General features: G+C 44.9%; 1 protein-coding gene across 1 annotated transcript in view; it reads left to right on the top strand.

Moving 5' to 3' along the window:
* Positions 1–8,412, top strand: part of faf1 (Fas (TNFRSF6) associated factor 1) — a 72,046-nt gene extending 63,634 nt beyond the window's left edge. The window contains exon 19 of the mRNA XM_084459012.1: positions 7,389–8,412. Within this exon, the coding sequence (XP_084315138.1) occupies positions 7,389–7,472 (84 nt within the window). The 3' untranslated portion in view covers positions 7,473–8,412. The remainder of the gene's footprint in view (positions 1–7,388) is intronic.
* The last annotated feature ends 10,051 nt before the right edge of the window (positions 8,413–18,463 follow it).

Genomic DNA, 18,463 nt, shown 5'->3' with positions numbered 1-18,463 from the left:
AGAGTACAATGTCATCAGCATAGAAATGCCAGTACAGTTGGAAAGATTTGAAGAAATATCGTTGATGTCAGTTGTAAAAAGTAAGGGACCAAGAATAGATCATTGAGGGACTCCTAAAGGACTTTCTTTAGGGTGAGAAAAGGAGTTTTAAACTGCAAATACAGCTTGCATTCTATTTGACCATGTATTTGCACCTAAAGCTATTTTGGCCAGTCTGTTTAGTAAGATAGTGATCAACTGTATCAAAGGCTGTATAGAGGTCAATGAACATTTCTATTTATTATCAATAGCCGAGATAATGGGTTGTTTAGGACGACTTGTCACACTAATACAAATTCAAAATTCATCTCCTGAGCTCTGAATGCAGTCCTGTCCATCTCTCCTCTGAGTACTGGTCCAGGTCCATCTCTATCAGTACTGGTCCAGAGCCCTGGTCCCAGGTCCATCTCTACTAGTACTGGTCCAGAGCCCTGGTCCCAGGTCCATCTCCATTAGTACTGGTCCAGACACCTGGTCAGAGATCCATCTCTATTAGTACTGGTCCAGAGCCCTGGTCCCAGGTCCATCTCTACTAGTACTGGTCCAGAACCCTGGTCCCAGGTTCATCTCTATTAGTACTGGTCCAGAGCCCTGGTCCCAGGTCCATCTCTACTAGTACTGGTCCAGATCCCTGGTCCCAGGTTCATCTCTACTAGTACTGGTCCAGAGCCCTGGTCCCGGGTTCATCTCTACTAGTACTGGTCCAGAGCCCTGGTTCCGGGTTCATCTCTACTAGTACTGGTCCAGAGCCCTGGTCCCAGGTTCATCTCTACTAGTACTGGTCCAGAGCCCTGGTCCCAGGTTCATCTCTACTAGTACTGGTCCAGAGCCCTGGTCCCAGGTTCATCTCTACTAGTACTGGTCCAGAGCCCTGGTCCCAGGTTCATCTCTACTAGTACTGGTCCAGATCCCTGGTCCCAGGTTCAGACGAGGTTCTGTTCATGTCCAGCAGCCTGGTAAGCCAGCAGCTCAGCGGGTGGCTTCCTTCTCCAGCTGTGATTGGCTGCTCCCTCCCCAGCTGTGATTGGCTGGTCCCCGGCCCAGCGGCAGCTCCAGCAGACCTGCGGGTTGTTGCTCATCGGAGGCCAGTGGAGTTAGAAACACCACCATTGGGCTATAGTTCTAATTAAAACCCACGGTAGGCTAATGAGCAGAGCAGCGTGTGTGTGTGTGTGTAGGTTCACACTTGCGTGTGTTTATGCTTATCCACTAGTGTATTTGTAATCAGGTGAATATTAATTAGTGTGTGTGTGTGTACAGTATGCTACGTTAGGATACAGTCAGCAGTCGTATTCTCGGTGGCAGGTCTCCAGCCTGGTGCTGCGGAGCGTCCCGGTCATTAGAGCCGCTTTTCCGTGCCCGGTGGCAGCGAGCTAATGAGCACTGCTATAACTAGCCCACTAATTAGACTGCTGGAAACAAAGATGGGATTCCCATTAATCAGGAGTGTGTGTGTGTGTGTGTGTGTGTGTGTGTGTGTGTGTAGGCCTGCCCAGGCAGCATGCCATGCTGGTCTAGGGGGAATGCAGGGGTACAAACACTTCTCTATGTAGCTCACACCCTCACACACATACTGTACACACACACACACACACACACACACTATGCTCATTCACACATGCACACAAAGACGGCCACACAAACACACTTTAGTTGTTGTTGTTTTTTTTGTCAGCACATACTCACAAATATATTTTCATGCAGACACATGCCCTGTTCACAACTTTGTCACTTGAAGGATTCAAGTTGTCTCTCTTAAGTGACCAGAGTAAACAAGTGTTTGAGACAAAGATAGAAATGTGTCCTCGTCTCAAACACTCTTGTGTCTGTGAGGGGAGGGGAGGAGACGAAGGGAGTGAGGAGAGGAGATGAAGGGAGTGAGGAGAGGAGATGAGGAAGGCTTGAGAGGAAGAAGAAAGGGGAGGAATAGAAAGGAAAGTAGCGAAAGAAAAGAGAAACGGAGAAAAGGAAGGGAAAGAAGTTAGTTTAGGAAAAGAGAGAGAGAGAGAGAGAGAGACAGAGACAGAGGAGATGAAGGGAGTGAGGAGAGGACACGAGGAAGGCTTGAGAGGAAGAAGAAAGGGGAGGAATAGAAAGGACAGTAGCGAGAGAAAGAAAAGAGAAACGGAGAAAAGGAAGGGAAAGAAGTGAGTTTAGAGAGAGAGAGAGAGAGAGAGAGAGAGAGACGGAGAGAGAGAGAGAGGAGGAGGAGGACTGTGCCAGTGTTTGTGGCTGTGAGTGGCACCCAGCCTAATCCTACAGCTCTCCTCTCTAATTAAATTGGGAGTAGGAGAGGCATCTCTCCATCCGGCCCAGACGCCGCACTGTATCTGTGCTGGGATTAGAGGATGCAGCACTATTGCATCTGTAATACGCCACAACAGTTGAAATCTCCCTCTTCTGCTGCTTTCACCGGGCCAAGACTGGAGAAAAAACGATTTATTTACGACTGTTGAAAACTGGCAAGAGGTTCAGGTTGGGCAGATTCGAGACGAAGGATACAGACTCTGTTTCATCTGGTGTTCTTTTCCGCTGGTCGACGGAAACGATCCAGTCTCAGTCTGCGGTGCGGTCCAGTACTTTTATCATCTTTGGCACCGTTGCCTCCCCCCACACAGTTGGCCCATAGTGTGTGTGTGTGTGTGTGTGTGTGTGTGTGTGTGTGTGTGTGTGTGTGGGTGTGTGGGTGTGTGGGTGTTCTTGATTTCAGACACCCAAACACGACCCAGGATGTGGTCATTTTCCTGGAGATACTGTAGGCCACTCTGATCCTGGTCTTAGCTTTCTCTAATGCTTCTTGCAGGTTTCTGAACAAAACCTCAAAGATGTAGACAAAACTATGGAGGCAGCAAAAACAAGCAGGGCTGTGGAGCGGTCGGTACAGGGCTAGGGTTACCGTACGTCTGACACATGCCGACGCTCCATCTCTACCACCGGGCTGGCGCACCGTGTCAAACGGACGACCAGACAGGAAGAAGTCAAAGAGTTTATTGTTATATTAGCTCGCTTCCACACATCTCCCTCCACATCTCCTGCTCAGGTGGATGGCTGTCTCGCCTAGCTCTTTTTTTGGCTTCTTCTCAAGTCTCGCTTTCCTCCCTTTCTCCTCCCTCTCCATGCCTTCCTTCTTTCTCTTTTCTCCCCTCTCTCTCCACCCCCACCCTCCCGTCCCACCCCCGCAGCCTCTCTGCCAGCTCACCCCCCCCCCCCAGTCGAGCGGTCTCTTTGAAGAGGTCTGTTCACGCCCCGACTCTGCGTGTTGTCACCGTTCCTGCCACCAGATAATGACCTCCCACTGCTTTTGTAATTGGCCAAATAAACACTTGACAACACTACTTTATAAACCGACAAGCTATTTGGTTTTAATTAACATAGAGGGACCTAAATGTCCATTAAAAATGCGTTGTTTCAGCTGTGCGTTTGATTATTGTTGGAAACGGACATCTTGAGGACTCTGTCCGCGTGTTTATTTAGTTTCCCCACACCTCATGTTTTAAATGTTTTATTCCGACGGATGGTGTGTGTGTGTGTGTGTCTGTGTGTGTGTGTGTGTGTGTGTCTGTGGTTGTGTGCGCACGCATGTCTGTTGAAGTGATTATTAGCCATTGCGATATTTATTTTAACTACAACTTAACATGTTAATGTTATGTTAACCGTTATGAAATGGTGGTGTTGATGACAGTGATGTGGGGCTGATGTGTGTGTGTGTGAGACGAGATGGCAGATTGTCCTCACTAGTATACTACACACATTATGATGTGCTCATTAAAGGGTGCCATACAGAAGTTGCTAGAAGACATCTTTGATTATCTGAAAAGAGCATCTGGAAATTCAATCTCATTTCATGTGGCATGAGTCCACCACTCCTGAATCTCTCTCCTCCACTCCTGTATCTCTCTCCACAAGGCCTGTATCTCTCTCTACTACTCCTGTATCTCTCTCCACAAGGCCTGTATCTCTCTCTACTCCTGTATCTCTCTCCACAAGGCCTGTATCTCTCTCCACTACTCCTGTATCTCTCTCCACTATCTCTGTCCACAATCCTGTACTGTATCCAGGGTTTTTCCTGCATAGAGGATTTTTTTGGCGCCCCCCCAAAGAGATTTTAGCCAGAGCCAAAGGAATATCACCAGTGCCGAAATGCTAAAAATTAAGAATAAAAATAGCAAATCAAATCCTCTCCAAATGTGTTTGATAGCTTGTTTCAAGTGCAGCCCATCCCTCTTTCTCGCATTGTCCATGGTTTGGACCGCTAGTAATCAAGATAATTTTAACACTTGCCCATTCTAATGTTTGGTTGAACAACAACGGAACCTCTTCACCATGTCTACATGCTTTATATAGCGAGTTGAAGCCACATGATTGGCTGTTTGGAGGAGCAGACTGTCAACGTCAAAGAGCAGGTGTACCTAATAAAATGGCCACTGCTAAGCTGGACAAAGGCATTGGAAGTGCTGTCTATGTGCGTAAACCTCCATGGTGAAACACAGTAGTATCCGCATGCAGCTTTAGGGTAATAACTTAATATATTATTTATTTCTATTAACCCTTTATGTATTCAGAGTGTCACGCCGAGATCAAGGATCTGTTTTTTTGAGTGAGCCCAGAGCCGGTCCAGCTGTACTGTGTAGTAAACGAGCCACAGCGTCTACATGTACATTTCTGGCGCGGAGGAAATACGGTGCTGGGATATCGCAGAGCGGAGGCGGCAAAACAACAGCTTTGTTTGTTGATAGATGCCTCCACACTTATGGTCTGTTAATTGGATAACAATGTAAACAATCACTGATGGCGCTTGTCTCCTGTGTCAATGTGGCATCTTGTTTCCCTGCTTTCTTTTTCCCAGTCAGATGCTCTCCCCCTCTCCCCTGTGCACGCACGCACACACACACACACACACACACACACCCCAAATCATTCAACAGGCACACACACTTCAGACACACTTCAATCACACCCACACCTTTACTCTCTTATACACACACTTAATCACTCTCCACACACACACACACACACACACACACACACACACACCCCCAGCATGCACCTGCTCCACCCTACTAAAGGCTCATTTGCTCCTAGCTGATGCTGTGGTGTTCAGCAGCCTGTCAGGTTCATTAGCATGGCAGCCATTTGCCTCCGAGGTGGGAACGCCAGGCGCCGGTCCGCCGACGGCCCGCTGAGACCTAATCTGTTAGCACGCCATCTTGGTTGTGTCGATGCGCAAGGAGGGTGTATGTGTGGGTGTGTGGGGGTGTGGGTGTGTGCGGGTGTGTGGGTGTATGTGTGTGTGTGTGTGAGAGAGAGCGAGAGAGACTCCCCATCCTGCCCTATAGCATCCAGGTCCTGCCAGGAAGTCAGGCGCCCTGTGACGCGGCGGGCTGAGTAGCAGGAGAGGAAGGGTGAGGAAGAGGGTCAGTGTCGGTGTGACATCTCTCCTTCCCCTGGGAACAGCCAGGTCTGCTGATACCCTGTCAGTCAGCCTCTTAGCCTGGGCCTCCGGAAGAGCTAGCCGCTACATGGCTAATAGTACCGTTAGCATATTATGCTCTATAACGGTACATCTCTATAATAGTAGCGTTAGTATATAAGCTCTATAGCTGTATATCTCTATAATAGTAGTTAGTATTTATGCTCTATAACAGTACATCTCTATAATAGTGCTAGTATATACTGTTTGCTCTATAGCTGTATATCTCTATAATAGTTTTGTTAGTATATATGCTGTATAACAGTACATCTCTATAATAGTAGCGTTAGTGCTCTATAACTGTACATTTCTATAATAGTGTTAAGTATATATTCTCTATAGCTGTACATCTCTAAAGTAGCTCTATCTCTTACGGATGTTAATAGTAAATCGATTAATTGCCGATAAGAATTTACTCGTAAGATTTGGTTACTCGATGAATTGCTTGTTAATGGAACAGAACTTTTTTTTGGGGGGGACGAACGTTTTCAACGGGAGTTGCGTGAAATGTAATCATGATTTAAGGTCTGACTGCACATGAGGGCGCCCCGCCATGTAGTGAAGCCTTGGACAGGCATGGATGTAAACTGCAACTTGACTTGTTGCGGGAGGCAATACAACATGATGCTTAGTTCTCTTGTCACTGTGAAGTTGACCCGAGTAGTGTAGAGTTTGACCCCTGACCTTCCAGCTCGGCCAGCGTCCTGCTGGTTAATTAGCAGCCCAGTGGTCTGTAATCATGGGTAGCAGATAATCCCTGGACAGACCTCCACGTCACAGCCTCCCACACACTATCCCGGCCTCCCGCCCAGGTGCTAGACCCGGCCCTATGTAACACGAGCCCAGCTGTGATTAGCTCACGTAAGCTACGGAGGCCGAGGTGGTGTGTGTGGTGTGTGTGTGTGTGGTGTATGTGTGTGTGTTTGGTGGGGAGCTGGACAACTTAATCAGCTAGCGTAGGTGTGCTAGTGTGTTATTGGTCTCTATAGTTGTCTATTTTAGTAGATCTAGAATGAGTGGTGTGGTGATGTCATCCATGTATACTTGAAAGTTTGTTGTCTACCATCTTTTTTTTTTTTTAGCCCATAGATTTGGGAAATTCTGTATATTTACATGTATTTCATACACACACTCTTACACACCCTTGTACATACAAAGATTCTCTTTCTCTCTCTCACACACACACACACACACACACACACACCCTCCATTGCGGGCTTTTTATGGCGACCCAAGCGGTGTAGTTTGGATTAGAGCTCCTTATGAAAACAAATCTGAAAGCGCCGGACTCTCAGATTACTGCCTCATCAGCCCGGGCTTACACATGATGTTAGAAAAACACACACACACACACACACACACACACAGAGGAAGTGTTCCAGGATAAAGATAATTAGGGGAGTTATTCTCCCTGTCTCTTATCAGTCCATCCATCACTCCGCAGAGCAGAACGATTTAACCTGATAAAGAACCCAGCGAAAGACTTCTCATATAAACACGAGCAATGAAAGGTCCCAACTCAAACACTGTATGCAGCATGTTTGTGTGTTTAGGCAGTGATCATGTTTGATTTCTCCTGTCTGAATCAGTATTCATGTTTTCTCTTCCCTCCCCTTCCCTTACTGTCTTTCAACCACACTCTTCTCCTATCCCCCTTTACTCCCTCCCTCTCTCTCTCCTTCCTCCTCCTCTCTCCTCTCTCTCCTTCTTCTCCTCTCCCCTTCCCTTCCTCTCTTTCAACTACACTCTTCTATCCCCCTTTACTCCCTCTCTCTCTCTCTCTCCTTCCTCCTCCTCTCTCCTCCCTCTCTCTCCTTCCTCCTCCTCTCTCCTTCCTCCCTCTCTCTCCTTCCTCCTCCTCTCTCCTCCCTCTCTCCAGATCACCCAGATGGACCCAGACTCCTCTCTACTGGAGGCCAAGCTCTTCCCACAAGAGACACTCTTCCTGGAGGCTAAGGAGTAGGCCTGGTCTGACCTGGTCTAGTCTGGCCTGGTCTAGTCTGTTCTGGTCTAATCTGATTTGGCCTGGTCTGGTCTAGTCTGGCCTGGTCTCGTCTAGTCTGGTCTGACCTGGTCTAGTCCGGCCTGGTCTGGTCTGGCTCGGCTTAAGGTGACCTAGGGACTGACGGACTGACACACAGACTGGCTGGTCACACTACGCACCTAGCATGGTCCCGGTTGGGTGCACACACACACACCCTGTCGCAAACATCTGAAAAAAAAAGAAAAACACAAAAACCCATAAATATGCATTCACACACACACACACACAAACATACACACACATAAGCTTCTGTGCTCCGGGCCTGTGCGTGGTACATGAATGCCTGGTGTTCACGCGCAGCCCAGAGAAGCTCCTACAGCAGCATAAGCACACAGCCAAACGTTCACACCCCCTCCACCCACATGCAGCGTCATGCTTTTCTCTGTCCACGACCGTTAAGGATGAGGGTGATGAAGATCATGAGGCTGATATGCTTTTAACAGACCGACTCTGGATAGTTACGAACGAATACCCCCCCCCCCACACAGCTGCCCCACTCCTTACTTTAAAGCTGCTTTTTTTTTGACATGGGTTTTGTGTTTGAATAAGAAAAAAAATAAGCAACATCAAAAAAAAAAGAGAGACATTTCCTGGAGAAGGCTGGACTATCTCATCGTCGGCACCTGCACCCCTCGACCCCCTCCTGTCCCTCCCACCACGCATACACACCCCTCCAGAGATGGACCTCCTCTCTCCCCCCCCCCCCCCCCCCCCCCCTTTTATCTTCCACTGCTCCACATCCGACCGCTCCCTCCAATTGATTTCTTTATTTACTTTTCTTTTTTTCCTGATCCTTTTTAAGTTTGATGCTGTATTAGTTTTAGTTTGATATACATTATATAAAATATATATGAACATGCATCTGTCTCTGCTAGCGCTCTCTTGTAATGCACACACACACACACACACACGCTTTCTTACACACAATCTCCATCCCTTCCTCACAAAAACTCAATACGCATGCAAAATACTTAAAACACACACTCTCACACACATTGTTGTTTTCATGATTGATGTGGCATTATGTGACTTGCATCAGTGCCTGCACATTGACAAGTGAACCGTTGTGAGTGGTGTGTGTGAGATGAGTGGTGTGTGTGAGGAGGTGGGTGGTGTGTGTGTGTGAGGAGATGGGTGGTGTGTGTGTGAGATGGGTGGTGTGTGTGAGGAGATGAGTGGTGTGTGTGAGGAGGTGGGTGGTGTGTGAGGAGATGGATGGTGTGTGTGTGGAGATGGGTGGTGTGTGTGTGGAGATGAGCGGTGTCTGTGTGAGGAGATGAGTGGTGTGTGTGTGAGATGGGTGGTGTGTGTGAGGAGATGAGTGGTGTGTGTGAGGAGGTGGGTGGCGTGTGAGGAGATGGGTGGTGTGTGTGTGTGTGTGGAGATGGGTGGTGTCTGTGTGAGGAGATGAGCGGTGTGTGAAGAGATGGGTGGTGTGTGTATTCTGGTTTTAATGGATGTGAACATGACTTGTCTGTCTTATCATCCAATCCAATCCAACTTTATTTATAGAGCACATTTAAAAACAACCGGGTGGACCAAAGTGCTTTACATCATGTTTGATACACAGAAACACAGTAGCAAATACAGGACAAATAAAAAACAATAAGACAATATGTGAAAAACATGGCTCAATACTTGGTATTAAAACGTCAGGGAGAAATAATGTGTTTTAAGGTGGGATTTAAACAGGCACTGCCTCGATCGTAGAGGGTGGATTAGTCGGGTTCAGGAGTTCCTCAAAGTGCTCCTTCCAACGCTCAACAACCTCCTCAGTTGAGGTCAGCAGTGTCCCTTCCTTGCTGTATACAGCTTGGATGGTCCCCCGCTTTCCCTTCCTGAGGTGTCTGACGGTCTTCCAGAAACACTTTGGTGCCGACCGAAGGTCCTTCTCCATGGTTTCTCCAAACTCCTCCCACACCCGCTGCTTTGCCTTGGTCATGGCCGAAGCCGCAGCCCTCCGGGCCAGTCGATACCCTGCAACTGCTTCTGGAGTCCCCCGGGCTAACATGTCCTGGAAGGCCTCCTTCTGGACAGCTTCCCTGACCACCGCTGTCCACCACGGAGTCCGAGGGTTACCACCCCTTGAGGTACCTAAGGCCCTCAGGCCACAGCTCCCAGCCGCAGCTTTAGCAATGGAGGCTTTGAACACCGACCACTCGTGTTCGATGTCCCCAACCTCCACAGGGATGCCTGAGAAGCTCCGCCGGAGGTGGCAATTGAAATCTCTCCGGACAGGCTCTTCCTCCAGACGTTCCCAGACTATCTTTGGATAAAAGCGTCAGCTAGGCCTTAACGACTAATGTAATGATGTACCACTTGCTTCACTTTATTCCAAATGAGTTATGACCTAAAGCTATAAACATTGTGTCATTAGACCTGCTAAGCTCCCTGTAGCAGGAGTCTAGGCTCCTAGCAGCAGGTGTTCATGGTGATTTTGCAGGCGGAATATTTGAGCGGAGGAGCCGTGCCCGGACGCGGAGAAGTGAGGTCATTCGAAGGTAAGGAATTCAATCCAACATCCAACACAACGGCGTATTCTTTTAAGCGAAAGACAGAAGTATCTTCGGCCTTCTGCGAGTCCGTTCCTCTTCCCCAGGGAACGCGGTGCAGAATAGACTGCTCAAGTGTGATATTACAGTTTCAGTGAAACACACTAATGCACTCGGGCATGCCTTTAGTAGGCCTACAGCTGCAGCTAATGATGGTAATGCGGTCGGAAACGCCTGTTAGAAATAATTATAGCCTATTTCTCTCACCGTGATCCAACTTGTCAGTCATTTTCTTCTGTCAGATGTTCACTGCAGTGTGGCAAACTTGCCCTCTGGAATAGCAATAGATGTGCGAGATCCTTTCTTCACACAATGAACGTCCCTATAGGCTACTTCTGCAGAAAGTAGCATAGCCTATACAACATTTGGAGACGCTGTGTTTTAGCTAGTCTAAGTTAAAGGAGTAGTAAAGGGAAAATGCATGTTTAGCCCTGTTTTAAGGTTGCTTATGATCATATACAATGGTTCAGATCAAAAAGTTGATAAAACTAGCACTTTTGAGAAAGTCTGATAATTGCTCTACCACCGTTTAGGTCATACAATGGATGTGGGTGGGCACTGAAAAATCCTTCTCGATTTCAAAGACAAGAAGCTCACCGAGGGTGTAATTGGTGTCCGTTGGGGTTCTGACATCAAATTCGCCGCAAAGTATGAATCCTGTAGGGTTTTATTGATCATTTTATGAAATCCATTGACTTGTATTGACGCGACCGTTGTAGATGTGTAGATCAATCCGCAGAGGGGTTTCAGGAAGCGGAACTACTTCAAGGTATTGCGCGAGATCGGAATCAGTTCAAGCGGAAGTTTACACACGTATGTGCTGCGACTAAATAGTTCTATGCTAAATATTTAAAAAAGCCTTTCCAGATGAACTAGGCGGGCCCATAGCCAACCTTCTGCCCCTGTCTGCGATCGGCCCCCACACCATTCAGTGAGGTCTGTTTCTAACGCCAGGAACCGTCCGCAGTGTGTTGACCGCTTGGTTAAACCTTAGACATCTCAATCAACAGAGTGGCATGGCTGTCACCCGCTCACCGTCTGTGCGGGTTAAATAGCCTACCCGCCTCTTTAAATACCACATTCCGTGAAAGCGTCCGTCTGCACGACAATAGAGTCATTCTACCGTTTTCATTCTACGGTTTTCCTTCGACACAGATTCACTGGTGGCAACATCAGGTTGGTGACTTGATTCTGGGATAACAAAGGGGAAGCGTTCTATAATGTTTAACCAGTCCTGCGGGGGTCAAGAATGTTGGCCCCTGGTGAGGGAACAGAATTCTTGACGCAACTGACCCCCCCCCCCCAACCCCGCCTCCCCCGTTTGAAGTCGCAGCCTCTCCTCGAGCTCTGATCCCACAACGTCGCAAGCCCTTCTGGGATCCCAGACTGAACTCGGCCTCGAAGAGGTCACCCTCAGTTTACTTTCTCAGAGACACTTGGCACTCGATGAGCGGCAAAGCAACAGAATCTATGCGGCTTAAACTGTTGGGCACAAAAGGCGACTCATCTCTTTCTGGGCGCCGTTGGTAAATAAGAGCGGTGTCCGTGCGTGTGAGGCGCTGCGCGTGCGTGTGAGGCGCTGCGCGTGCGTGTTGATCTGGAGAGAAGGCAAGGCAGTGAAGCTGTGGAGGCCATGGCTGTGATCCCACAAGTCCATCAGTTAAAAAAAAAAAACTTTTTAAAGCTGCCGGGGGTAAAGTTCTGTTCCTTAAATTTTATCCAGATCGTCTCAGAAAGTCTCAGAGGTAGGCTAATGGCAGGTAGCCATGGCGATGGCTGTGATGAACCAGCCCATAATAATACCTCCACTGATGAACCACGCTCTTCTCTTGCCAGTCAGACTGTGATTCGCTGGAAGGCCAGTGGCTCTTTTGTCAGAGCCATGTATCATTTAACCTGGATATAGAGTCCTAAGGCTGCTATTTAACTTCATACTGTTAATTGGAGTGTTAAATGTGATACTAGGTTAGATGTAGAAAGAAAAACCATGTACGTAAATAGTGTGTAAAAAGTGATGTTTTAGTATCTATATCAATCACACACAGGCAATATAAATACGCATACAGGTTTGTTTGTATGCAGTCGGTCCGGGTGCCTTATTGTTCTGATGTTGTCCAATTTTATTTTAGGAATGATTGATTAGCATGACTTAATCAACCTGCTGCATTTTCACCCCAAATATGGACCGTCAACATTCGCTGCCGATATTTAAAAAAAAAAAAATGTAGACAACAAGCTGGAAATCTATTTTAATTTTTCATTGTTTTTGGTGGATTTCTTTTACATTTAATAATGTAAAACAAATCTGTCACTTAAGTTCGTTCCCTCACTATTAGGCACAATCTTTTTAGTTTATCAGCTCGTTGTCTATGATTTAATCCATCAATATTGACACACATAATACGATAATGAGATAGTATGTTTGATTACACATTGATAGCGCAGGGTATATTGTACTGTCCATGATGTATGCGTTAGACCCTGATATCATTCTTGCTTTTATATTATGGAGAAATTATTGGCAGTGAAATAGATTATCTGCAACATATTGCATCATTAGTTATATGTTTATATACGTATTGTATCAGCTTAATACAGCTAAAACGGTCTCAAATAAAACACCTAGAGCTAAAGATGTTTAGTTTTTCAAGCGGTATAGTCTGTAATTTTCCTGTCTTTTTGTGAATTAGTCCTTATTAGTCATTATTCCTAAAGGTAGGCCTATAGCCTATGCCTAAAATATATCAATGCTAGAAATTAATTTACATCGTGCTGATGGCGATGACTTACACAGAAATAGCCTGATATTTTATTTAAAGGTATTACACAGCATACGGCAGTATGAACAGGAATATTAAATATTTTTTGGTTCAATTGAAACAGTAGACTTGGCAACAGAAACACTATGCGCAAACATTTAAAAGTTATAATACTTTAAACTTTTAGTTTTTACACTAATGCGCCATCACGTTTGGAGTAGGCTACAATTATAGTGAGTTATTTTCCCCGATTCTTGTAAATGTAATATATTGTGATTATTTAATTGCAGATTAAACTAAAATGTAGTTTAAAGTTTAAAGATGTGTAGGCTACATTTTCATACCTTATAGCCTACAACATTCCAGACCTGCTGGTTAATTCAGATCAAGTAATCTATGGAGGCTAACTGACATATAATTGCATGGCATTGAACAGTGATTTATTTATTGCGATGTTCCCCACATCCTTTTTAAATGGTTGTTTAATAAGTTCTTAAACATGTGGTATTGGGATTATCAGGCCTGGGAGAAAGCGTTCATCTGATTCTGGCCCACGGGCTTGAATGGGAGCAGCGACGTGCGAAGTGAAGCAGAGTAATTATTGCTTCATAATTGTGTTCTTTTTCTTTTTTTAGCACCGTCTTGCAGGAGAAAACTCACGTTTGGAATCGACGCGGTTGTGACATTTAGGAGGCCGGCCTTTGTGCAGAATAGTTCAAGTTTAAAAAACAAGGCCAATTGAAGCGGTAGAGCTCAAAGCCGGCGCCTTTGTATGAGAACACATTGAGTTTTGATTGGGGACAATGGTGTTTCTCAAATTTCGAGCACAAACCCATACTCCATCTGTGATCTCAATGAGCGGCTATTCATCAGAGCCTCTTTTCTGCGCCGTTCGTTTGGAAAGGAAGGCAGATGTGGAGGTAGCGCGAGAGACTGCGTTTTAATTGGCTGCTGCTGCATGTGTGTGGACGGACACACACACACACAACTTAAGCACACGCTGAAATTGCTGATTTGTCGAATTGGCAGATTGTTGGCCAATATGCACATCTTATTGGTGTAGTGTAATTGTGGACACCTAAATCAAGGAACTATATGAGCTATCCTTAAGGATGCATAGTTGTAGCCTAACTCACTCAATGTAAAGCAATGAGACGATAAACTCTGCAAATCTGCCTTGAGGGCAAAAGAAACGGCTTTAAAAAGAAAAAAAAGGATTGTGAATGGAGAGAGAGAGAAGGGGGGGGGGCACAGTGAGAGGCAGCCAAAGGCTTTGGCAGAAGAGGTCCTTTAAATCTTTGAAATATTCATATGGAATGTCAGGGTTACCCCCATTTAGAAATGAGTGCCGTTGGAGCGGGTGCGGAGTGAGGGTGGAGAGGCTCTTAGAGACCCTCGAGCTTGAGTGTTTGTTCGAGGAGACGCACACGGCTGGCCTGGCCGGGTTGACATGGGCCACTGATACTCTGCACTAATGGATAAAATATCGACTCATAGGCTACCGTTCTTTTAGCCATTTTTGAATTTATAGCATACTGTGTTGATTGTGTGAGGTCATGTGCCATGAGCTGAGAACTATTTCAATTAGAAACGGCTATAGCAAATAGGTCTGTTTCATCATCCTTATGGGATTTTTTTGTAGGCCTATATTCAAATGTCCTGTGAAAAACATTCGATGGAAACCCCAGTTTTGTTGCTTTTTGTGCGTAATTACGCATCGCTTCACTTCACTTGTAACAAATAAACAAGTGGAGTATTTTGAGGACTTTGGGTTCTCCTCCGGTTTTGTTCATCTCTGTGTTTAAAGGAATGCCCGCGTCCGCTGAGGACTCTGTAATCGCCGGGGCCCGGTGTGAACCTGAGGTTAACAACCTAATGAGCACTTGGTGAGCAGATGGAGCGTGTAAATACGCGCCGTTTTTCCCAAACCCATACGCCGCTTACGCAGCCTGTTGTATATCTGCTACTCTAACCTCCGCCTTGTTCAATCGTATCCGCGGTTTCAGCGAGAGACCCCAGGAGGCAACCCGGGTCCAACCGTGCCGAGGCAGGGCAGCGACAGCGAGAGAGGTCGCTCGAATACCCCACCAGGGTGCAGGGGGAGCGGAAACATGCTGCTACACATGTTGGGTCAAGCATCTCTTTTGTTGAGTGGTAAAAAGGTGTAAAACCCCAGTTGTCTGTAGCCTTTCTGCAAGAAATGAAAGCAGCCCATCACTTTTTGATAGGCCTAATGAACTGTTCAAATAATGTTGAATTTCTTAAGTGCGCACAGTCACTTTTAACGCACGGGGACATTTAATTGGAAACCGTGGAAAGACTGGGAAGAGAATTTTGAATTTCAAAGGCGAACCAGCTCAACTTAATTGGTATTTTAATTCATATAAAACAAGCTGTAGCCTACATATTGTAGAAATCAAATATGAGTGGTGGCCTACAGGCTCTTTGGCACATTGGGTCATCATTCATGTAGGCTATGCATCTATTTTTCCCCATCTCTTGCCAACAGTTTTACTGAATGATTTTCAGGAACATTTTCGACTGTGACTTGATGAAGCCTCACTGTGAACAACGCCTAGGCTATAGAACTACCAATGACGCGCCACTATCTGAAACAATAGAAAAAATAAATTTGTTTTCCCCCACTTGAAAAGTTCTCCAATTAAGTTATTGACGTTTTTTTATTGCTCTCATATCTCCATAATATAACATAATTAGGCTATAACTAGTTATTAGGATATCTTATGTTTATTTAGTCTGTTTTGTTGTTGCACAAGCCTACTCGACCAACTCTCATCAACGAATTCTGTAGGCCTACCGTTACCGTGTGGTCACCGAGGTGAAAATGAGTCTGATGTGGTTTACATAGCGTAGCTCCTCACATTAGTCTACCGCTATTTACTGCAGGAACCTGAAATTACTCTTTGGCTGGCAATTCTAATTCGTGTGATCCCAGTCAGGATAATTACTTTGAATGTCAGAAAGATGTAGTTTAATATCGTCTCTATTAGTCTTGGTGAGGTAATTAAGGTGCAGATGACATTTGCTGACTGAGATTCAGAAGGTAAACAGAGCAGCTCCGCGTGAGCAGGGCAGAGGAGAGGGAGCTCGAGCACATGGCCCGGCTGAGCGGCAGGTTATTATAACCTGTACTATAACCTGTATTATAACCTGTATTATAACCTATACACATGAAGGAGGAGACGGTGTTATAACCTGTATTATAACCTGTACACACGGGAGGAGGAGACGGTGTTATAACCTGTATTATAACCTGTACACACGGAGGAGGAGACGGTGTTATAACCTGTATTATAACCTGTACACACGGAGGAGGAGACGGTGTTATAACCTGTATTATAACCTATACACACGGAGGAGGAGACGGTGTTATAACCTGTATTATAACCTGTACACACGGAGGAGGAGACGGTGTTATAACCTGTATTATAACCTGTATTATAACCTGTACACACGGAGGGGGAGACGGTCTTATAACCTGTATACACACGTAGGAGAGACGGCGATAATGATATATTGGTAGCAATAATGGGGTGTTCAGGTAGAGCTCACCTCAATATGAAAGTTTAGTTTGTTGTGGAAAATTGCGTATTAGGCTAGAATCTATTCAACACAACTCGTTGTTAAATAAATTCAGTGACCTAACAGGTGGAGCCGTTTTTTATATATATATATATATAGGCTATATATATATATATCTTGTGACCGGTTTGTTGAAAGTTAATTGGCTAAAACAGTCAAATTGTGGTCAAGTAGGCCTATAGCCTAGGCTACAAAGCATTTCTATGGCCTACTTAGATGTAACTAGGCCTATATCACATGTATTTCACTCGCGCGTTTATCCACTGAACAGAAGCTGATTATTATAGTTGAGTAGTAGGCCTAGCCTATCTTGGGCTGATAACGTTGAGATGGATAAATTATCGTTGATAAATTTAGATCCTCCCCCAAGGCCACATGGTCAAAATATCGTTTTATATTGTCGACCAATCAAAGTGTAGATGGCTAATGCAGATAATGCAGCTGAGATCCTGGAGCCCCAGGCCGCCCTGTAGCGCTGCAGCCTCGGCTCGTCCGGCCAGCCGTCTCATAGATCACTCTGTTCCAAAACCACATTCTTTTTGTTCTTCTTAATTTTTGGAGGTTTTGAAATTAAATAATGAAGACAATTTACTATGACAATTAATTTCGCCAAATCGTAGGCTATAGCTTGTTAGGCTATTATGCCCATTCAGTTTTAATTTTATACAGAATAAAATTAAAATAAAATTCACGTTTTTAAAGCCATATTATTCGATTTTCTGTGTAGGCTACAATTTGAATAGGCTATTTATTTTGAGGAAGAATATCTTGAAAAGGAAACAATGCTCTACTGAACAATTAACATCAAATAATTTACAAAGAGTTTAGTCTAAGTGGAAATTAATAGGCAAACGGGTAGACCCATGTATGAATGGTGCAAACAGTATTTATTAATTGGCCTACAGTAGGATATTCAGTTCACTGTGATACACATATTCCTAGATGAACTTCTGCCAAGGTTGTGAATGAGCTGCCGCAGGCTAGATGACTTGTAGTTAACTGACGAGAAACCAGAATGACAAGCAGAAATAATTTAAAGATGATTATTCTTGAATAGCCTATTTAAAACTTTTAAGTAGCCTATAGCTAATATGACAACTAATCTTTATCCCATGATCGTTTTCAGCACGTCACACATTACAGTCAAACACGTTACTGCAACACAAGTGTCTACAGCTTAGTGGCTTTTCTGACATGAAAGTCATTACTTATATCCTGTATATAACTATAACTGTTTATACCATAACTCTTAAATTGTAAAATAATTTATTTAAGATGGGCTACAATCGAAAATCACGTCTAGGCTATGTATTTGTGTTATAACGATTCCAAATATGAGTTATTAATGCATTAATTTGTCCTCTTTCCCACCTTCATTTCTGAAATATAGATGAACACAAACATCGATTTGCATCTCAAATCAAATATGTAGCCTATATTATATAGCCTAGTCTTTATAGGCTGGTCTACAACGGAAAAAAATGAGGACGCACGATTAATCAAGTTTGCAAAAAAGTAAATGAATAGCCTACACATTCTCCATGCTGTTGCTATTGTCATAAGCTAATGAATAAAGACACCCTTTCTTCCGCCCACATCGAGCGAATATTGAGTAGATTTATAGTCTAGACGCTGTTTTCCCACAAGGAAGCGGTTATATGATCAACTCCTACGAGGCCACTAGGCTACTTCGACGGTTTGAATCAAGATATAAATGCGACTTACCTTTGGAGGTCGACAGAGTTAAATAAAAGTGACGTAATCGACAGGCTGACTTTAATTGTCTCTGGGAAAAAAAGTGTAAATAAAATATCCTTGAGATAAACAAATTGTATAGGCTACCTGAGGTGATGCACGTGGCACCAATAATATCTGGCCTATTAAATAATCAATAATAAAACAAAACACAGGTTAGACATGTTTATAGCTTTTCACATCAATGACAATGAAGTGTAACCTATTATGCAAGTAGTCTATAAATTTGGGGTTCTGTTAC

This window comes from Borostomias antarcticus, assembly GCF_949987555.1.
Source record: "Borostomias antarcticus genome assembly, chromosome: 26".
NCBI classification, from domain to species: domain Eukaryota; kingdom Metazoa; phylum Chordata; class Actinopteri; order Stomiiformes; family Stomiidae; genus Borostomias; species Borostomias antarcticus.
The sequence above is the reverse complement of the archived record's forward strand: the minus strand, read 5'-3'. Positions and strand labels throughout refer to the sequence as shown.